Genomic DNA, 21,447 nt, shown 5'->3' on the forward strand with positions numbered 1-21,447 from the left:
ATACTTTGTCCTCACAACTTCTCCTAAACCCTTTGGGGGATTTTAATTAATTTTTGTACAAAGAAAGACCACGATGAGGAGGTGTGCATACAGTCCAATGTTTTTAAATTAGTTACGGCTCTTGGACTTGGGTTTTTTCTTCAATTCAAAATATTTTGTCTTCGCAACTCCTCCTCTAAACCCTTTTGGGGATTTTGATGAAACTTAGTGCAAAGAAAGATCACAATGTGGGGATGTGCACATTACAAGGAAAATGCTGCACCACTATTTTTGAAGAAGCTAGGAGGAACCTTGGATTTAGAAATATTCAATGCAAGTACCTTGTCTTCGCAACTCCTCTTAAACCCATGGGGAATTTCAATGAAACTTAGTACAAAGGAATATCACAATGTGTAGATGTGCATATTACAAGGGGAATGCTGTCCCACTATTTTTGAAGGATTTACAGCCCTTGGGCTTACATTTATTTAATGCAAATTACATTTTTATTGCAATTCCGACGAAATCCTTTTGTGGATAATCCTTCCGTGGATTTTAATTTAACGGTGCTGTCAAACAAATGTTAAACAGCGATAATAAAGCCTGTGGCCTATTTACTCGTCAGTTATCTTTTGCAGCGGTATCCGAAATTTTAGTTCTTTTGATTGATTGAATATTGTTAAAGGGTGTCCCGTGTCAAGGATCACAACTCCCTTGGCACGCAAACGATCGTTTCCCTGATGTTCGAAAAAGAGTAGGGTCACTGAGGGCCGTCAGGGAAACTCAAACACCCACATAACTTATTTTTGTAATATTATGCATGACCATCTTAGACTATTATGAATAGTAGTTTGACTCCATTTAGCCCAAGTTCACACTGTAAATCAACAAAAGTATAAGGACTCGCTGGTCACTGTTCGTTATTTTCACCTTTTCACTATCTCCATGGCAACTATGTCATCTCTGCAATATTTTTGTTTATAGTGTCTCAACAACACTTTCCAAATATATATATGCATTTGATAGCATTGGTCTGATTTTATTATCACCATTTATTTCATATCTATAGTAGATGTAACTTGGGATATAGCTATCCGAATGAATTTCCACAGTACTACTCAGTTCTTGTTGCCATAGCAACAAGAAAAACTTTTTGAATGTGCTTTTCAGAAAGTTTACAATCTAACCTTACAGGAAATATATAATTTATTATAGGTAAATAAGACCAAAACTACAGAGAAAATTCATTAATATATGTTGCTAATTCACAAGAAACACACTGATTTCTCTGCCGTGTAAGGGGTTAAGCCCATGGGCATATAAAGAACGCTTGGACAAAGGCACTCTACGTTTTAAATATCTATAATAAAAAAAGTGTCTTCCTATTAAAAAAAAATATATATTCACAAGGTACATGTAAATCACGTCGCCGTCTTGGTTTTCTGTTTTACCGGCTGCATTTTCAGCGAAAAGTTCGATACATAGGATTATTAGAACCCTACCGTTTAGAAGCAACTCTGTCATGGTCTTATCTCTCGCACCGTCATGGAAATAGGGTCCATTTATCGACTATAATTAACCGTCAAGCATCGTCTACTGCTTCACAAATCCGCAAGGGGGACGGAAGTTGACAATTATGCAAATGAGAATTCCCTTGCTGAAGCGGGAGGAAAAGAGTGGCGCTGAATGCAGGGTAGTATATAGCCCTGTAAACAATAAAATTCGGATGGTTTGGGACAGACTGGCACGGACAGTTTAATAAATCTATCGCAATGCCAAACCAACATTGGAAATGCCTATCCCCCCCTCCCCCCACTTTTTTTTTTGCTTCGACTCCAACCCACCAAGTTTCGTCATCCATTGTGACAGCACTGAAAATTTACAGACAAACTGTATAAATGCCACTGTCAACGTTGAGAGTATGCCCACGTGTACGCATGTGTGGGTGTTAATTCAGTTATAGTGAACTTTTCTTGAATATTACGTATGGCATTTACTTTCAACTAATTTTAATATAATGAATAAATGATGTTATCATGTTTAACGTTAAAAAAAAATTAAAATATATACCAATTATTGAATAGATGTAGTGTTCTAGATCAATCACCTTGCTATCTAACATATTTATTGCCTAGATGTACATCGTGTTACTGTCCATTACATGTAACTATACATCACATTCTTTTAGAATGCAGTGATTTTACGCCCATACGAAATAGACTTTTTAATAATGTGCAATCAATGCAAGAACCTTTTACAAAAACTGACACTCATTTATTGGTGACGTCTCCATATGAGTGAAATATTCTCGAGTGTCCCACCAATATACAATCAATCATATACATGTACAATTTTTACAGAAAAAATTGAATACTTTTAAAATACAACTGTTTATATAACGAAATGATCTGTATTTTTACCTGTTTATGTATTTTTTAAGTTTTATGTCCGTCAAATGTCCCATCCTATAAAAAGTTAAAGGGTGTCCCGTGTCAAGGATCACAACCCCTTGGCACACAAAAGATCGTTTCCCTGATATTTGAAAAAGAGTAGGCTCACCGGGTGCCGTCAGGGAAACTCAAACACTCACAACCAAACACATTTCTATTAGTTAACCGCTATAAAATGGCTGAAATGTTGCCAAACCGAAATAAACCGTATTCAATCAATCATAGTTACTACTAATTGTAATATTAACTATTTTCAATTTCATCGACCAATGAAAAATCCCAAATTATGTCAACTTCCGTCCTCCCATTGCCGATCTGTCGCATTCGAGAAGCAGCAGACGATGTTTGACGGTTGATAATAGCCGATAAATGGACTTTATATTCAGGTCACCATGACAATGCAAGAGGCAAGACCTTGACAGAGTTGCTTCTAAACAGTAGGGGTCTAATAATCGTATTATATCGAACTTTTCTCCGAAAATTGTAAGCGATGCAGCTGGTAAAATAGAAAACCAAGATAGCTGCGTGATATACGTTGTGAATATTTTGTTTTAAGGAAGACATTTTTTTCTTAGATATTTAAAACGTCGAGTGCCTGTGCGTTTTGTGGTTTTGCTGACATCCATTTTCTCTTGTGTGCAAATGCAGGGCTAATAATAAATAACTGTTTTCAAATTCTTTATTAAACTCCAAAAATATAATACATATATTAGGAAAATGTTTTGCGTTGAAATCTTCAAACATGAAACAAATTGGGATTTAGAAAAAATAATAAATTACTAGTACACAAATCGTGTACAATCGTCGAGTTAATATTCATTCATGTTAATAAAGAACTATCCGGGGGATGTACTTTAGATACAACTCATGCGATGAATGTGGAAAAAATGTTATAAAAAATAATGAACTGTAAATCCCCTGAAGTTCCTCAAAGTAACAATATTTGAAATGTAGGTTATATAATGTGGGAAACGTACAATGTAAGATATGAAGTGATAAATAACAAAAGTTCTATCTCAACGGCTATTGTGAAATTTGAAAAGGTGTTATGATAAATTACTATAACAAGTGCAGTTTCATTTGAAAATGGAACTGTATTCTTGGTTTAGGTGGGAGGGGGGGGGGGTCAATAAGATTAAAATCATATGATAATTTTTATAAACAGTAAAACATGGAATTGTATTTTAGAAAGCTTATATCTGAAAATATTCGCGCTATAAAAATGCTTCTGACCATTAGTTTCACACATTCTTAGTCACAAATTAAACAACTTCTTTTTCTTGAACTAAATTACAAAACCCTTACAAAGATATAGGAATATATTTACAAAACAGTCACAAAGATGAATATTATTTACAAACTGTGACCCATTCGTTATATACACACGTCTGGCATACGACGTAACAACACCAATGAAATTTACAGTCGCAGCGTTCTGTCCGCCTCACTCTGAGTGTGTTATAGCCACGCCCACAACACAATGTTTCACAGTTGTCTGCCCCTGAACTTGTCTTATTGCAAAGTCTTCCAGAGGTTCCCGGTGAATCTACTTCAGGATTTGGGTCACAATAGTTCGGAGATTGTTCGTAGAAAAGAAGATCTGTTTTTCTGGTGTACTTTCTGATCTTCTTATAATGTGTTTTCACTTTGTTCAGTACGTCCACCTGAATTGATATGGTGATTACATTTAAAATCATATTTCTACATTGACATTTGGGAGAAAATATCAAACTTGCTTCGAAATTATCTCTTATCATAGAAGTACTTGTGCTTTAAAAATAACTAGGTAGACACAACATAATAAAGTTAACATCAACGCTAAAAACAAATCATTGATCAATGAAAGCTACATGGTGGATTTTATCATGCAAAACAATTTGAGTAGTAAACGTAGAACTTACACACATTCACATGTATACAAGTACAACAGAACCTGTCATGATATATATCCTGCATGTTTATTACCATATAGAAAACTATCTTGTAAGTTTAGAACTACATTTTAAAGCAAATACAATAGAAATATCATTTATTCATGTATCATGGGATTCAAAACGTTTTAATCGGCATATATATATATATATATATATATATATATATATATATATACATTTTCTAAAAGTAACTATAATTGCATGTAGATGACGTGCTTTTGAATTTTTTATTCAGTCTCTTTACTAAATTCAATGTCATCATCAATCACAACGAGTTCCATATATCACGGATTTTTATGTAAAAGTTCACTGGACAACAGAAAGCTTTCTTCTCGTTCAAGCAGGAAGTGTCATTTGGTGTACATTTCAGGAGGGAGACTTACAACAAAGAACATTTACCTTTACCTTTCTTGCTGACTTGTACTTCCTCTTTAAACGATTTCCAACCTCCTTAAAATCCGGTGTAGCTTTCCAACATGTCTGCATTTCGCAGCTGCCAGACATTCCATGACACTTGCACTTCCTGTTAACGTTTCTTATAACGGCCTAAATTTTCAAAAATTAATATTAAACATAAAAAATTCGACACCGTATCTGTAAACATGAAACGCTTTTTGGTATTTAACTAATTTGTGTATTTCGTGCAGTGCCGGAATCTTCTATATAAAATATGTTGTTTATTATTCAACCCAATTAGATATGTCTAATTTGTTAACTTTCCCTAGTGATTTTGACCGGAATATATATATATATATATATATATATATATATATATATATATATATATAATCCAAATAGAAAGAGTTGATATCACACAGTGAAAATAATTCAATAAAAAAGCAGGAAAATATACAGTTCCAAAATATATTTAAATCACTAGCGCTTTCTGGATTTTAACATCCATCCTCAGGTGAATACAAATTTATTAATTTGTATTCACCTGAGGATGGACAAATTTATTAATTTGTATTCACCTGAGGATGGATGTTTAAATCCAGAAAGCGCTAGTGATTTAAATATATTTTGGAACTGTATATTTTCCTGCTTTTTTATTTCCCTGCTTTTTTATTGAAATATATATATATAGGTGTTAGCATGATAAAGAACCCCCACTGCCATGAGTGCCACACACATGGGTCAAAGGTCAAACTTTGGGTTTCTACGTAAGTGAAAAAGTCTCGAATGGGACTTAAAGCAATACACGTGTACAAACATCAGGTAGTCGAACATTTGAGATACGTCGGTTGATACATTATGGTATTGTTCTTTGATCAATTATTTCCAGTTAAGGATGAATAATGCATCATCATAATGGCTGATTTCCTTTTGAAACTTGAATGAAAATATAGATACACACACACACACAGATTATATATATATATACACACACAGAAAATGTAGCTCAGTATGCTAACGTGTTGACTGCTGATTTGTTCATGTAAATCGAACGTTCGAGTCTAGCAGAGGTTTTAAAAAAATTTCAGATTACTTTTTACTATAACTGCAGTTTTAAACTTTTGAAACTTGAATTTCAAAATAATATTGTATATATTCTCCACTTTTCATCCACATCAAATTTCTCTGGTTGCTATTCTTCATTTGTGGGATTAGTGGTGATGCACCAGAGTGTGATGCTTATACATGTACGGAATAGTATCAATGCCATGCTATATAATTGAACGAAACTAGATCATTTTAGTTAACAGGCACCATTTTCATGAACATCTGTAAATAGGGTCAGATTCAGTAATTCGTTTTTTCGTCTTTGATTTTTTTTCCCCCGTCTTTTGATGCTATGAGTTTGTAAATTGTCATCTTCAATTAACTTTTATACCAAACAAGAATCATTCTTATTCCTGTAATACGGATGGAATTACCGGTATTTCCACTATGTTTCCTGTAATACGGATGGAATTACCAGTATTTCCACTATGGTATGATATCACTATTTACGCCCACTATAAAGGGATTCCAATTTTGAATAATCACTTGGCATTTTTACAAATGGGATAGCAATTTGAACGTCTATTTTGATTTAGATAATAATGTAATTCTTGCATTTGTTTAATGTCGTTTGGATAGAAATTGCACACTGTGAAATTAATGAGAGAATAATCTACAATCTTACTGTTTTAAAACTGTATATACTAGTATACAAAGGTCACTTTTTAATGTTTACCAGTCTCCCGGCTCTGTTGTTGTGTAGATTAATTTTAGCATGGATGTCTTTGGAACGTTTTTCTTTGGAATCCAAAAACTTCTTAGAAAATTGTTCCCCAAAATCCACATTATGGCTACATCCACCCCACTCCCACTTTCTGACTTTCCCTCGTCGACTCATGTCACAGCCACAGGACTTAAGTTTTCCCAGACTGCATGCTACTGCCACCTGGTGAACGACGCCTGCAGCGGAAATGGCGTAGGCAAACGCTGTTTCCCGGTAACCTGGAGTAAGGCGCATAATGTATATATACAACTAATTTTCTACCTTGCTTAAAGAAAGGAACGACATCCTTTTCAATGCACTTCACAGTAAAAAAAAAATTGTGATTTTTAAAAAGGAAAAATAAATTGGATATATATGTGTGTGTGTCGTCTTGTCGATTTTGTTGTGTTCGATGTTTAAAGTAACTTAGGTGTTGGTTAGTCAGTTCTCTATTTAAATTAAAATGAACTTTTACGACTAAGAAGTACCTTACTTTTATCCCCCAAATCAAAATCCATCTTTTTGCATTGACAAAGTTCGTTTTTGATGTATTTTTCATAACAAAAACTAACAGATTGATAATCCCTTTAAAGAGCATGTTTGAATATTGTGAGGTTTTTTGTTTTTTTTTTAACTTCGTTTAAAACGTGTTGGGAATTATCGGGCCTTCTGAATGTCCAGATATCGAACTGGACCGGTAAGTAGGCGGTAGATTATAGTGGTAATTTTGATACAAGAGACATTTTAGCATGTTCTCTGAAACAATCTAATATCTTAATCAAGATAAATGACCTTGTTTAGGCCTGAAAGATCAAACTCAGAAAGGATAAAAGGCCATGTTTTGCTGTTGTAAGCTTGGAGAAAAACGTAAACACAAAGCGGAAGAAACTCGAGACGAGCTACACCATTATCTCTTTTTCTCATCGCTCTGATAGATAGGCTATAAATTCTGAAATAATGAGAACCGCTAGAGATATGCACTAAGATACCTAAATATGATTTTCATTGACTGGGGATACGTCATTAAAACATGCACACGATAGCGGTTTATGTTATATTCAACAAACAACCGCTAGCTATTGATGTTTTTTTAAAACATGTATGAAAAGTTGTATTTATGAAAATCACATCAATCGCATTTTTGTTTTTATTGTCCATACTATTTTTGTTTTTCTGTAGTTGGTTGGTGTTGTATTGCGGGAACCGCTCGTCACCACTGCCGGTAAAGGTCTTCAAAATGTAACGCTTACGGCCTTTGAGCAGGGAGGGATCTTTATCATGCCACACCTGCTGTGACACGGGACCTCGGTTTTCGTGGTCTCATCCGAAGGATCGCCCCATTAAATTGCCTCTTACGACAAGCAAGGGGTACTGAGGACCTATTCTAACCCGGATCCCCACGGAACAATATTAAATCACAACTTAACTTAGTAAATAACTCTTCGTTTATAAAGTAAACACAATTCAACACATACATTATCTGATGTTAAAATTTGGGGTGTGATAATTATTATAAAGGCGCTATTAAAACGGGAATCGTCTTACTGAACACAAATATCGCCCAAAAGCTACCGCTTATACTCGTAGGCAGATTTAATAATATGCTTTTACGTTTGGTTGTTGCAGTTTGGGATTCCGACGCACCTGTGTCATTGTGGTCAAGCCTATTACCTGAGTTTTCCTGCAACACAAAACATCAAAGCGACCCCAACCAAATACTGACAAACTGTTATTACTAACAAGGCTAAATATGTCCCTAACGCGACGACAAACCGCGAATACATTGCAATAATTTTGATTCGCTGTAACAGAATACGGCAGCAGAACAAAGGTTTTCGAGTGTCTGCAAACAAACGCCTAGGATTTTTGCGTCTAAATTACATTTAATTGCATCACTATGAAAGAAATCAGTTTACAAAACGTTTACCTTGTTGAATGGACCCTAACCGTGTTTCTTTTGGCTATAATTTTACAGGTCTATACAATATTAGCTTTTTATAGGAAACATATACTTAGCATACCGCAGTGTATGGTTAAGACAGATTTACGACAGCTCTGTTGAGTAATATCCTTACGATATCTTTATTTTACGGAAATTATCTCTTTCATTGAAAACTAATCCTAAAGGTGCACATGATTTAAGACGCACCATACTGAAAAGACTCATAAGTTTTAAGATAATGAGCGTCTTATGTAAAATAAACTATGAAACACATGCATTTATTCGAATTCTCCCCGAATGTATCTGTATTGAGTAAATTGATCAGTATTGCTTTTTCAGCTGCCTTCATCATTAATTGCCATAAATTTTGAATTTATCGAAAAGGTGTGTCATATTTGAACAGTCGTGTAGTGAACGATATTTCTCTGAAACACCAGAAGTGCATGTATTTTCCAATAATTTAAAATAGGCAATGTACTCAAATAAAATCTGAATGCCTGATTTTGCACATATAACAATCTTATTTCAATATCATTACATCCTTCGCAAAGACAATGGAATGCGTTTGTTGGTACATGTATTATAGCAAGCTCAAGGTACACTCATGGACAGTTACATTCTATGCAAATATTTGATGACTTTATAAGTTTACCTCTTTTCAGCAGTGGACTTGCATGAGGGTTTTTGTTTTTCTTCTCCAACGATGAGCAATTCCACCTGTTGTCCTTGAGTTGGTTTTGGCATTCATGTACCCCTACCTGAATTCCCTGAATGGCGGATGCCGTGACGTCGGGGTACATGCTGCAAAGGCCGTACTGTCTCTGTGTGAGATCGGGGAAGGTCTTGCAGACTGTGTTGGGGTCTAGTTTGGGCTCATTTGGAGGTATATTCAGTCGTAAGATATCGTTACTCATCCCCCTTTATAAAATTCAATGATTCATATTGATGGGGGAATAAGTAACTGTGAACCAAGGTATTGTGAAATTCTTTAGTCAAAATAAGAAATGATGAACGACAACAATTTCTTTTTTTTTTTTTTTTTTTTTTGTCCGAAGAGGTATAATTATTCGATCAATGTCCAGCATCCTTTAAAATGGAGAATAAAATATTTGCTCGACTATGATTTAATCGATACTTAAGAAAATAACAGATTTTTGACGGATAGCAAAGTACATGTAGCTATAACTGGTAGGGATGGTAAAACATAAAATAACTGGTAGGGATAGTAAAACATAAAATAACTGGTAGGGATAGTAAAACATAAAATAACTGGTAGGGATAGTAAAACATAAAATAACTGGTAGGGATGGTAAAATATAAAATAACTGGTAGGGATAGTAAAACATAAAATAACTGGTAGGGATAGTAAAACATAAAATAACTGGTAGGGATAGTAAAACATAAAATAACTGGTAGGGATGGTAAAACATAAAATAACTGGTAGGGATGGTAAAATATAAAATAACTGGTAGGGATAGTAAAATATAAAATAACTGGTAGGGATGGTAAAATATAAAATAACTGGTAGGGATAGTAAAATATAAAATAACTGGTAGGGATAGTAAAACATAAAATAACTGGTAGGGATGGTAAAACATAAAAATAACTGGTAGGGATGGTAAACCATAAAATAACTGGTAAGGATGTTAAAACATAATTTATGAAAGCAGAAAATGTTCATTTGAGATGTTTCCAGGTGTACAAAATACAATATTAGATGCGACGCAGTTTATTTTATTTTTTTACGGAAAACGCATGCAAGACTCGAAAGGTTGAAACTGGGGTGGAATGTTGATCCGATATGGGTCGGACTAGTTGATTGACAATTCTCATACTCTTTTAAACTAAGACTTAGTCATGACGTTATAGGGCATTGAGGTTGAACCCCATCACCCAAGGGATCCTACTCTTCAGATTCCTATCGACATGGGGGGTTCCCACAGGTGCTCTTGTTAGGCCGCGGTTTTCCTTTGATATCAACCGTTTCAAAAATCCATTCAATAAAGTTCTTTTATTCCTTATACCCTCCTACTTTTCTGTCGAGCAAATAAATTACGAACTAATGAAAAACTATATAGAAAAGAAATTGCTGTAGATAAGTAAACAAACACCTATTCCCAAAGTTTGAGGGGATATAACTATTTTTGAAAGATCTATTGACGTCTCTTGTCCAGAGGCGAGAGTCTCCAAATTGTAACCTTATTTAGAGTAAACACAGAATCAAAGTAAATTAATCATTAAGATACACAAATGCTTTAATGTGGTTTAAGAAATTTGGACAAACTCGTGAATTTCACACCCCAATGTGAATGAAAAAATATAAAGAGAGTCCTGTCACTCACTGGTATTGCTTCGTTTGTTGGAAATGATAGATTTCACGGCCTTACAGATAAATACAACGTTGATCCCCATACCATAAACGCTAACAAACAGGGTATTTAACTGATTCAAACCTTCGTTTGATTGTAGATACAATTACCCCTCTCTTAAATTAACAAACCACAATGATACTTTTGCTGTAGACATATTAAAGAAATGTAATTATCTAAATTTTAGAAAATAGTTGATTCTTGAAACGTTTTTACTCTGACTCAATTCTTCACTGTGCTTGCCTTAGATTTATTTACCCTGTTATAACATTGGGTTGTGTTGACAGATATATTAGCTGTTTGTTTTCAAATTGCATTTAGACATGGTATGAAATCAATCCGTCATCTTTCAATATTTCATATTCACAGATTTCTGGGGGCAGTTCATAAAGATGCACGATATCAGCTAGCATGCCGGTGCATATTGATATCCTTGTCAGTTTTACATTTTTTGTAAACATGTGCAAAAATTCAAGATTATGATGTCGTGCAAATCTATGAAGAGTACATGTACATATATTTTCTTATTTTAGATAAATTTACTTATTTACCCAGCATGAATAAAATTTGTACAATACATGCACGAAATGCAATTTCAATTAAAAACAATTCCGTAAGTTGTGATAGCGATAACAAAGTCAGATATATATACATATATATATATATAAAGTATCAATGCATTTTAATTTCCGAAATTAAATAGAAAATGAAAATTGTTTACATACCTGACAACACTACTAGTGAATGTGAGGAATATCAACATATATAGCAACACCATGTCTTTGAAACACAATAATATTCGGCTTTTCTGGAATAAGAATATTCTCCATCGAACCCGTCGTTTAGTCTTGGAATGATTTGAAGTGTGTAGTAAGTTGTACTCTAAAGAAGTCTGTTCTTCCATTCAGAAATTCCACGCTTCCAGAAGAAACTTAATGCCACGTCCATAAGAAATTAAACGTTTGTGACGAGTAAGGATAATGAATGAAAAAGAACCGTAATTTGGTCAAGCCCATGACAAAGTGGATTATATTGTATGAATGCGTGGATGATTATCATGCCTCATCGAATTCCCAAATCCAAAAACAGAATTCGTCATCGATGTGGTCATCTGAAAAGAAAAAAAAATCGGAGCGAATGAAAAGGCACACCTCCACCGTGGCGTAAACCCACACACCGGTACCGCTGTGAGTTTATTCCAATGATATCAATGGTAACAGGATTTTATTATTCCAAGTTTTGCATTTACTTGTTTTTATATTCTTTGGCTATATAACATTCACATCTTAAGAACGTATTAGACTTATGTAGAAATAACAGGGATATCAATGATTTAAATTTCCCTTTCTGCCTCATAAATTTCAATTTTATACGTACACTTTTGATTCATATCTCGCAGGGTTTTTAACGTAGAATTTAATAAGGAAATCTAGAAAGACAGGAAAGGATTAAAAGGAGAAATTCACACGCATTATTCATAGATAAATTGTGATTTTGGCATTTTAACCTCATAGAACTTTTTCAAATGAGAAATCGATAACAAAGAAAATTTATTCACCTTTATGAACAAATTTATATAACATGAAAAGTTCGTATACTATTAACTATGATTTATCTGTTCGACGATCAATGTACAGTTCATAACTTTTATATCTAAAAATGACAGAAATTGTAGTTTTAAAATCTATTGGAACTGTGGTAAAACATCCCGTACATAAGTGAAATATAAAATTCAACCACATGTGCTTGTCAATCTTTAACTTATGACTTTTGTTACTATAATCAGAAAAGATAGAAGAGGATACTTGAAATGTTCTGAAAAAGATGTTAGAATAATTTCCAAAAGACCTTGAAGTCCCATGAAGATAGCAAGAAACATCAATTAACTCAAGTATTTTGTGCTTAGTTTCATCTAAAGACCACTTTCTTCTCTTCCAAACATATCATAAGGTCTAGAAATTCCAAAATGTTTATAAATTGGTTTTGAAATAGAAAGTCTGTGAAATCGAAAGATTTAAAACGTGTATGTATGTGGAAAACCTGGCAAAATATATCTTAAAAAGATCATTAAAAAGCTATTATTATCATGATTTCTATATGCCTGATATTACGTGTACGTTTAGGAAAAACGTAATCTTACACTGTACTATAAGTTTGAACTTTATTTATTTTACGAGGATTCAATGTCGCTGAAAAATTCAGGTTGTGAGGTCTTGTATATGTGCCATTTTAAAACTTCTTTCTTTCTTTTTTAAATATTTAATATTATTATTTTGATTATCATGTAAATATTTTTTTTTACAGAATTATGATGCATGCATTGACTTACCAGTGTCTTTAAGTCTTAAATATCATAGTTAGAAAAATCGCTCCTGATAAATGCTTCCAGGGAGGGAAGGGAAAGGCCAGATTTAAAGTTAGTCTTGCACGATTTAATCATCTGTTATTCCTCCTCCCTGTTCGTTACTAATGAGAAGCAAAGGAATCAAGTAGTCAGAGATTGAAAGGGGACGGGGGAAAGGTGGCAATTTCAAAGCGACTAATTATATTTGCGAAACAGAATCCCTGTTCATTCCCAAATTGACACATTTTCTGCTGGGGCCGTAATGATGTAAAAACTATATGTAGTGGAGAAAGTGCAAAGACAAAGAAATGAATTGGAAACGGATTTTGGATAATAATCGGATTCAAAGATGTCAGAATAGCAACATCCACAAAGAGTTGTCTCGAAAGCTACTCAGTCAGGTTGAGCATTAGCTGGATGACGTATTCCCTGTTCCTACATAGTCTGAGAACGCCAATTGTGACAGATACTTATTTCATCATCAATTTCTAAATTACCTAATTCTGCCGAGACCTGTTTGTTGTAATGTATTAAACTTCAACAAACGCAAGGTTCAAACTACATCCCCTCAAAGTTATAAGGATACAAAAAATCATCTTTACATTTTTTTTTTCCTGCAAGCTTGTATGGCGTAGATTGTAATCCCGATATGTTTACCATTAAAATACAAAACAAGGAGTACGCATCTATTTGATGAAACCTCAGAACGCGCGCATGTTGCAAGCACGTGCGTTGCGATGAAAGCTTTTCCCTCTTCTACTAGTTTGCATCTAATCACACACCAGCATTTTATGATATACTCTCTGCACCAACAAACGAACTTTTACTCATTTATTTCGTTTGATACCGTGCTACTGCAAACAAGAGAAAATAACAGTGAAACAGACACGGGGTGTGTTTTGAATGGCGCAGCGAAAATGATACAGCACGTTTTCCTAGCAGAATAACGTATGGCGCCTCCTGGAACATGGTGGCGATATTGTCATTACATTTTTGTATCATTTGAGTTGTCAGATCTTGAATAATAGTGACTTACAGATATTTTGTAATTCAAGTTAAACGTTAAGATTTCACACCGGGTCCTAGAGAAAAGACCACCTGGCGAAACTGATATATCTTAAACAAATCAAAAACAAAGACTAGGGGCCGGGTTTGGTGATGTTAACACACCACTTATTTACACCTTCTAGTTTTGAAACAATCTAAGTGATTTAAATGATGAGTTGTAATGATATACTATTGTCTCTTCATCTAACCTTTTTATTCAACTGTTAAAGATAACCACATACCAAAGGTTAAGATTTCAACATACCTAAAGTTAATGTCTTATTAATTAGAAAAATATTTCAGTCGCGATCTTAGTACAATACATTGTACAACCACGAACGCTTAAAATGCAGGAATTTTCTCCATGTTAAAAGAACAAAACAGAACCTTTTGCCTCAATGCACATTGTGATGTCGTAATGATGAAACAGTTTGACAACATACTTTTAAGATACAGCTTAAACGTGTATTTAATCCCATCAGAAAACCATTGGCATCATTACCTTGTTAGCAAAATGACAGGGTATTCTCATGTGTGAAATTTCTGCTCTGTTGAAGTTATTGACACTGCATATCTCCATGATGAATTCACAGAGAGATTAAATTGTGCCTGCATCTGATTTAAAACTTTTATTCAAAAAGAACACACGAGATCTTAGAACTACTAAACCACACGAAACGATAAGCATAACGATAGAGGTGAAAAGTGGGTGTGTATGTTTTGTGGTGACATTTGTTAAATCCACAATAAATGACAAATTTACAAAACATCTCGCAAAATTAACTTTGTGATCCTAAGTATTGATTTTGCTTTCCAGTTGAAAATGGACAATGTGAGATCGAAAATAATACTGACCCAACACAAAAAAAATCCACTGCAATACTGACAAAAGATCCACAATATTCTGCTACAAAACATCCACAACACTCTGCTACACTGACAAGAAATATCCACAATGCATTGCTACACTGACAAAAGATCCCCAATACTCTGCTACAGAAAATTCACGATACACTGCTCTACAAAAACCCACAAAAAGATCCACAATACTCTACTACACTGAAACAAGATCCACAATACACTGCTAAAAAGATCCAAAATACTCTGCTACACTGACAAAAAATATCCACAATACATTGCTACACTGACAAAAGATCCCCAATACTCTGCTACAGAAAATCCACAATACACTGCTCCACTGACAAAAGATCCACAATACTCTACCACACTGACACAAGATCCACAATACTCTGCTACACTGACAAAAAATATCCACAATACATTGCTACACTGACAAACGTTCCCCAATTCTCTGCTACAAAAGATCCCCAATAATCTGCTACAGAAAATCCACAATACACTGCTCTACTGACAAAAGATCCACAATACTCTGCTACAAAAGATCCACAATACTCTACTACACCGACAAAAGATCCACAATACATTTTTACACTGACAAAGATCCACAATACTGACAACAATACACTGCTACACTGACAAAGATCCACAGTACTCTACATTACTGACAACAATACACTGCTACACTGACAAAGATCCGCAGTACTCTACATTACTGACAACAATACACTGCTACACTGACAAAGATCCACAGTACTCTACATTACTGACAACAATACACTGCTACACTGACAAATATCCACAGTACTCTACATTACTGACAACAATACACTGCTACACTGACAAATATCCACAGTACTCTACATTACTGATAACAATACACTGCTACACTGACAAATATCCGCAATACTCTACATTACTGACAACAATACACTGCTACACTGACAAAAGATCCGCAGTACTCTACATTACTGAAAACAATACACTGCTACACTGACAAAAGATCCGCAGTACTCTACATTACTGACATCAATACACTGCTACACTGACAAAAGATCCGCAGTACTCTACATTACTGACAACAATACACTGCTACACTGACAAAAGATCCGCAGTACTCTACATTACTGACATCAATACACTGCTACACTGACAAAAGATCCGCAGTACTCTACATTACTGACATCAATACACTGCTACACTGACAAATATCCGCAATACTCTACATTACTGACAACAATACACTGCTACACTGACAAAAGATCCGCAGTACTACAGTACCGGGGCATGATCATGTTCCATTGTGAATTTAACCTTTATCAGTCACAGAATTTTGACCTTTCAGTTCACCAAGTATGTAGTGTCAATTTTATGTAGATCAAAAATTATTACTGGAGGTTAAAGTTAAGGCACATAAAGGTAAAAGTAGACCAAGAACATACTCCCTTTCCCCGATCTTTCTTCTCGGTTAGATAAAACTCAGCTCATTGTTTTATTGAAAATTTATGATCACATGATAAACAAATTAAACGTACGGACATAATATTCCGATGATGTGCAATGTAGACAAACCTGTGATAATCCCTTTATGTACCAAACTTGATCATAACATTACTATAGTTTATTATCATTGCATTAGACCATTTAACTCTCTAATGGGGATATGATGATGGTGATATATACATCGCATCTTTAATAATAAGTCTTGTATGACACATTAAATGGTAATTTCTGCAAATCATTTATTTTACATGTAATGTAAAATATTTTAAGAATAGGATTGGTCAATAGGCAATTCCTATGATTGTCCTCTCCATACAAGACAATGTATGTAGCACATACTCTCATGCTAGACTTGATATATTCCTTAAGTAATTACTTTAAACTACATTTCATTTGTAAAGTTTAGTATATGATTGGATATTAATTACTAGGGCTGGAGTAATTTACTGCGAATGAAAGAAATTTAAGTAAAGATTTCTGATATGAATTAATTTAGATATAATAAGATTAATTGAGAATCAAATTATATTCATTTTGTTATTAATTTATAACAATTAACAATAGTACTGATTAGTTTTAGTTGGGTTTTCTTTTGCCGAAACACCCCTTCACAAACTGCATTAAAGTCTCTAATCTCGAATCGGATCCCTTTTGTCAGTGCAATATTTTGGATTTTCTTTCTTTATCAACTTTTTCTCAAACACAAGTTCTTTTAGGTGATAAAACACAATCAATACTGTGCGTAAAGAATATGTTGTGTGTGAAAATAACGGACACCCGTAAAATTCACCTGGTGTACCCACAAAAAGGTCGGGTTCGGGCTTCTATTGAATATTATCGTGATGATCTCTGGATAAGAATGACTGTGAATCACCTTGCTCATCCCATTATCCGAAATAACGAAGCATTATAAAATCTGACTAAAGGACAAAAATGTTCCTCACATATTTATTTCAGTATCTTGTGTGGTCTTAATTATTGAAAAATGAAAATTAATTTTCCAGTGGTTTGCATCTACATTAGTCAGTAAAAAACTTATATGAATAATAGTCGAAATATATATATATTTTTAATTTGATCTTTATGATAAACAAACACCAAACAAACATGTTTTAATATAGTACATACATAGAGGAAAAGCAGTGTTTTTGAGAAAATGTACTATCCTCTGATGAATAAGATTTTAAAAAATTCCATAATCATACTCCTACTCCACATACATTGTTAACTACAATGTGGTGACATGCAAACTAAGGGAATTCCTCGATATCTTAATCAAAATTAACAGATGGTTTTCATTAGATGAGGCACTTGCACACTTTTGTAATAATTTAGGAATTTCGAGTGTCTATTTATTCATCGATCTTGCCTTCATGAATAAAATCGTTTTGTGCAAACGTTTTGTAGTTCTATTTTAGTATCCTTCGACCATAAGGTATTTATATATGATTTGCATTAGATATTTCAATCTCGAATTTCCTCATCGACTTGCACGAACCAATACAGGGATTTCCGAGCAACACACTCCATTGTGCAAGTGATTAGGGTACGAAGCAATTAGGGAAACACTTGATAGTTTTCTTTGAATCCGAGCAGGGTGATTCAATTCAACCAGGCAACGTAACCTTGTTGAATTGGTAAGTCGATATTGGGCAAAACTTGGATACCAGAACGCTGGGTAAAAAAGGTCATCGACATCCTCGTATTAGATTTATTAAAATTCGAAATCAGTATCAACAGAAATTTTCAGGTTTGTTTAAATAAAAAATTCCGGTGTCGGTTTCGTTTAGATCACAGGCATCTTTCTATTGACTATCACAACCCTCGTCTACTATTAGCCAACTCAACAGTAAGTTTACAAAGACAGACCTCTTCAATTAGCAGACAGGACAAAACATCAAAATTGATATTCCAAAATCACCTGGGAGGGTACAGTTAAGTTAGAAACTTTAGCCAGAGTGTTTGTCAAATTTTAGATGCTCGTTTTCTTTGTGAATCTAAGTAAATTTGTTCTTTGGCTTACTTGAATTTGATACCCAAGCCTGTCCAACACGAGGTCGTTTAAATGTTTTCCTTCAGTTTTAAGATATTTTGTATTTGATCTTTTTAACAGACTGCTGAAATAATGAACCTTTTGATTTTAGTACATACAATGAGGAAAAGCAGAGTTTTTGCATAGTGTAAACAAACGGCAAGCAATAATAGGACTCAATCAACTTTGCCTGATATTAAATTTGTCTTAAATAGGATCAAGATTGCTCCCCTAGTGATGAAGATAGGGTCTGTCTGACTGAAAAGCCAATAGTAAAGAATTTGTATTGGATTCTGCTATGATGCAACAAATCATCGTCTAGCGCAAGAAAATCTATTTTCATGTTCCTTATTACAGACTTTTAAACAATTATTCAACTCGTATTTTGTTGCCAAGAAATAGTAAAATGTATATACTAAAATATTCTGCTTCAGAGTAATACTTATAAACGAACCTTATCTTCATTGCGAAAGAATCCATTTTTTGTGAAATTTTATGAATGTTATCACAGATATAAGACAAATTCTTGCGGCTGAAATGACGGAAATAGGGGTTTTGTAGAATACAATATCATTGAAACATATCTGTATCATACGGAACTCTCATATCGCCATTGTACGCCATGACGTCATATCAAATGCAATAAAGAAGTAAGGAAAATAGAAAGGAATTTCACGTTTGGTTAGTAATAGTTCTTTAATTTAGATTAAGCCCATCTTTAAGTGCTTGCCAGTGATTCATTAATCTACGAAAACATCGTAAATTTCGAGTTGTAATTGTTTGGCCGTGATTGGTCAAACTTTATAGCTAGCTGAGTCGTCTGGATGCCGAGAACCATTGTCTGTTATCATTTTCTTCCCTAGTCACAAGGCTCCACCATATCCCGGCAGACTAGCTTTGACCTATATTCATTTAAGATCAAATATTTCCTTTCATTGTCTCTCAAATAGGATGTCGATGACCAATTGATGGTCAGTCAATGTTAATAACTGAATAAAAAATATGACCATGTTTTTTTTTCATATATAACCGTCCCATATATAAAGGTGCAGAGGGCTACTTCATAATATTCATTAAATAAAAGGTATCAGAACGCCTCCATCATAAAGTGACTAAATATCGAAGTAAAATTACCAGACGAATCATTTTTTGTGTTTAGAAACAACATTCTAATATAACGTGCATGTAATTCATAGACTTCTCTTCTACAAGATATATCATGTGGCACACATAATATTCCAAACTATCAAGCGTTAAATTTTGTCCACTAAGACATACATTTGTATACCTAAAATTGTCCAAAATGAGGAATTCAAAGTGTTTATGAAATAAATATACAAATATGAGGTTGGTCTTTACGGATTTAAAGATACAATGTCTTGTGGGTTTTACATATTGAAATACAACCTATTGGAGTTTTTTTTTAATCCAAGACCACTTAATTACGTCAACTGAAGAACAACAAAGACACTTCCTATTAAACAAAACGGTGAAATGCCTGTAAATATTTAAAAAGATAAACTCCCTCGTGAACCTACTATTTTTTAAATGAATAATCTACATGTAAATAGCGTTCACTGTGGGGCCCTTATCCACCCACTCCCCTTACTGTCTTCAAATTATTGCATCACACCATTTCGTTTATAGAAATACAGAATTGTTAACTCCTATCAAAGACGGAACATAACAAAAAGGTGCATGCTTTGATGTTTTGTATCAGCTAGCTGCGACTTGTAATCTTGTGTTCTTTAATATAAAAAAAACCATTAAAGGCAGAAACAATAAATAAATAATAAGACAAATCACCTACCTAGACGTGTGAATATGACCCATCTACTAAACCATCATCTAGTTTAATCCTAGGAGTGGGTTACGGTTTTCGCAAATGAAGACTTCTCTACTTTGTTGATAGATCACCTCTTTTTAGGGGTCAGGGTGCTCAAAATGCTTGTCGCAATCAATTGTACTCAGGGTAAAATGTAAATACAACGGACTCCCCTAAACGTTCCAGAGATCTTGTTTAGAATTATCCTTGATCCTCGGGACAACAAAGAGAGATCGTCACAAATTGAGGCGGGTAGTCGGCCTTATCATTTGTTTCAAAATCTTTCGACAAACACGGATCGGCCCCAAAAGCTTAAATTCTGTTTAAATATTGCAAATCCGGCGGTAAATTAGCACGGGTAGTTGTCAGTAAATTAGAAAAGAATTCAAATTACCCCGTATCTTTGTGAAGATAAGTGGGGTATTGGAAGAATGAGGGATTTCGACTGTCCGAGAGAGATTTGTGATATTGATGCGCTTTCCGCCGTCCTTTAAGACTTCGCTCCTTCATAATTCATTTATATAATTAAACATATACTTTCCGATAAATAAATGTTCCTTTTGTAAAAATTAGATTGTTATGCATACTTATTTTCAGTATTGTTCGTTTGATGCCCAATATTTGGGGCCCGATATAACTTCTTTATTGCCAATACAGATGGAAGATCAAAACGATCTTTAATTGCCTTTACCATAAAAATCTCATTGATTAAAAAACTAAAGTTTATTAACTTTGTTGTCTAATTCATCGAAAAATGCAGAAAAATATCTCTTTTGATTCTTAAACTGTACAAAAAAAATGTATGATTTTCGTATATTTTTCAACATCAAAAGCTTCCATTGTGTTACATGTACAATGGAAATTGTGTGCATATCCATATAAGTAAAAACATACGATTACAGAATGACAAAAAAGAATGTTCTCTAATTTTCACTTTTCCCACTGATATTGATATTTA

General features: G+C 34.0%; 1 protein-coding gene across 3 annotated transcripts; it reads right to left on the minus strand.

Annotated features, from left to right (window-relative positions):
* Positions 1-3,090: 3,090 nt before the first annotated feature.
* On the minus strand, positions 3,091-20,584 carry LOC130051751 (protein Wnt-10a-like). Of its 3 annotated transcripts, none has more exons than XM_056154338.1 (6): positions 20,475-20,584; positions 11,606-11,991; positions 9,164-9,429; positions 6,543-6,808; positions 4,769-4,909; positions 3,091-4,093 (listed from the first exon to the last, which is right to left on the minus strand). In XM_056154338.1, the coding sequence occupies exons 2-6, from the start codon at positions 11,782-11,784 to the stop codon at positions 3,779-3,781; spliced, it is 1,167 nt and encodes a 388-aa protein (XP_056010313.1). In that variant the 5' UTR covers positions 11,785-11,991; positions 20,475-20,584; the 3' UTR covers positions 3,091-3,778. The 3 variants fall into 3 exon arrangements, with proteins under 3 accessions (XP_056010313.1, XP_056010310.1, XP_056010312.1); XM_056154335.1 differs by having other exon boundaries at positions 4,763-4,909; XM_056154337.1 differs by lacking the exon at positions 20,475-20,584 and having other exon boundaries at positions 4,763-4,909; positions 11,606-12,064.
* Between the last annotated feature and the right edge of the window lie 863 nt (positions 20,585-21,447).

The sequence above is a fragment of the Ostrea edulis genome, chromosome 2, assembly GCF_947568905.1.
Source record: "Ostrea edulis chromosome 2, xbOstEdul1.1, whole genome shotgun sequence".
Classification (NCBI taxonomy): Eukaryota; Metazoa; Mollusca; class Bivalvia; order Ostreida; family Ostreidae; genus Ostrea; species Ostrea edulis.